General features: G+C 43.4%; 1 protein-coding gene across 2 annotated transcripts in view; it reads left to right on the forward strand.

Moving 5' to 3' along the window:
* Positions 1-2,500, forward strand: part of adam19a (ADAM metallopeptidase domain 19a) — a 246,765-nt gene that overhangs the window by 149,063 nt on the left and 95,202 nt on the right. For both annotated transcript variants that reach the window (XM_045721474.1, XM_045721473.1), the window contains exons 8-9: positions 617-688; positions 1,288-1,454. In XM_045721474.1, the coding sequence (XP_045577430.1) occupies positions 617-688; positions 1,288-1,454 (239 nt within the window). The remainder of the gene's footprint in view (positions 1-616; positions 689-1,287; positions 1,455-2,500) is intronic.

The raw sequence follows: 2,500 nt of genomic DNA on the forward strand, positions 1-2,500 counted from the left end.
CTCACTCATCCTCAAATCGTTAGTAACATAATGGTCCTCATCCTCAACTTGTTAGTAACATAATGGTCCTCACTCATCCTCAACTCTGCCTACTTTGTGAAATAGTGTATAATTATGATGCTGGCTGATGGGCTGAAGCACCTTTTCCTCACTGATAGAGAGCAGCATAGAAGAGACCAGAGGAAAGGATTTGTCATGTTAATGATGAACGTTTCTAGTTGGGTCTAATGGTGGGAGACAGAGAGCTCATTACCAGTCCTAAATAGACAATGTGCTCCAGCCGGCCAGGAAGGAAAAGATATGTCTTCCATAACGGTCCATTCTACGTTCCAGTTGGCTACTGTTAGGTGCAATATGAATATGACGCCGTGGTAACAGTGCATGGTGGTGACCAATCAGAATACAGTATTTGGTCCACTCCTGTTCTTAATTGGTACCTACTATGATGATGAAGTGGGGGTAGAGTTGGTGAAGTGGGACATGTTTTTTCTTCTGGATCTCTCTTGTTCTATTGAGGACGGCCATTTTAAAAAATGTATCGTGTTTTGTTGAACATTTGTCACTATTGATTTTATGTCTGCCACTGAATGATATTCCATCTCCCTTTGTAATCTAGTATAAACGACAGAATAAGGACTACCAGAAAACCAAGCTGAGGATAATGGAGATTGCCAATTATGTTGATAAGGTAAGCCAGTGTGGTGATGTGTGTGTCTTAGATGCAATCCACAGGGGGAATAAAGAGAGCTTCATTTATCAGAGCCGGGAGAGAGAGAGAGTCTGGTTTTATAAATCACCTCCTGACATATCATTAACTTCCACACAGTTCTCTGATATTTCTGAGATTAATTGTCTTTCTAGTCCTTTACAATTCTGCCCTTTGTTGTGTCATCAGAATGATCAAAGTGATTGAAAATGATAGATTTGAATAATCTAAATTTGTCTGTTTAGAAATGCCCTAGTCACAATGAAAAACAAAACACATGTCTCTGTGTGACCCCATTGCCGTGAGTGTTGCCTGTTGACGTGAGTGTTGCCTGTTGCCGTGAGTGTTGCCTGTTGCCGTGAGTGTTGCCTGTTGCCGTGAGTGTTGCCTGTTGCCGTGAGTGTTGCCTGTTGCCGTGAGTGTTGCCTGTTGACGTGAGTGTTGCCTGTTGACGTGAGTGTTGCCTGTTGCCGTGAGTGTTGCCTGTTGCCGTGAGTGTTGCCTGTTGCCGTGAGTGTTGCCTGTTGCCGTGAGTGTTGTCTGTTGCCAGGCGGTTGTGTTATGTTCTGGTTGGGGTTCAGTTCTACAGGGCTCTGAACATCCGGGTGCCTCTGATTGGTCTGGAGGTATGGAAGGAGAGGGATGAGTGCATCATTACAGAGGAGCCCAACACCACACTCTGGTCCTTCCTACAGTGGAGACAGAAGCTTAAGTCCCGCAAGAAGCACGACAACGCACAGCTACTGACGTTAGTAAAGACCACACACACACACACACACACACACACACACACACACACACACACACACACACACACACACACACACACACACACACACACACACACACACACACACACACATGCGCCGAATACAGCAGGTGTAGACCTTACAGTGAAATGTTTATTTACAAGCCCTTAACAAACAGTGCAGTTTTAAGAAAATAGAGTTAAGAAAATATTCAGTAAACTAAAATAAAGTACAAAATAAATGAAAAGTAACAGAATAAAATAAGAATAACAAGGCTATATACAGGGGGCACCGGGGTCTATGTGTGGAGCTACAGGTTAGTTGAGGTCATTTGTACCGTGGCTTGCGAAAGTATTCACCCCCCTTGGCATTTTTCCTATTTTGTTGCCTTACAACCTGGAATTAAAATAGATTTTGGGGGGGGTTGTATCATTTAATTTACACGCCATGCCTACCACTATGAAGATGCAATAAAAAAAATTATTTATTGTGAAACAAACAAAAAATAAGACAAAAAAACGGAAGACTTGAGCGTGCATAACTATTCACCCCCCCCCCCCCCAAGTCAATACTTTGTAGAGCCATCTTTTGCAGCAATTACAGCTGCAAGTCTCTAAGCTTGGCACATCTAGCCACTGGGATTTTTTCCCATTCTTCAAGGCAAAACTGTTCCTGCTCCTTCAAGTTGGATGGGTTCAGCTGGTGTACAGCAATCTTTAAGTCATACCACAGATTCTCAATTGGATTGAGGTATGAGCTTTGACTAGGCCATCCCAAGACATTTAAATGTTTCCTCTTAAACCACTCAAGTGTTGCTTTAGCAGTATGCTTAGGGTCATTGTCCTGCTGGAAGGTGAACCTCCATCCCAGTCTCAAATCTCTGGAAGACTGAAACAGGTTTCCTCAGGAATTTCCCTGTATTTAGCGCCATCCATCATTCCTTAAATTCTGACCAGTTTCCTAGTCCCTGCCGATGGAAAAACATCCCCACAGCATGATGTTACTACCACCATGCTTCACTGTGGGGAAGATATTCTCGGGGTGA

This window comes from Salmo salar, chromosome ssa07, assembly GCF_905237065.1.
Source record: "Salmo salar chromosome ssa07, Ssal_v3.1, whole genome shotgun sequence".
NCBI classification, from domain to species: Eukaryota; Metazoa; Chordata; class Actinopteri; order Salmoniformes; family Salmonidae; genus Salmo; species Salmo salar.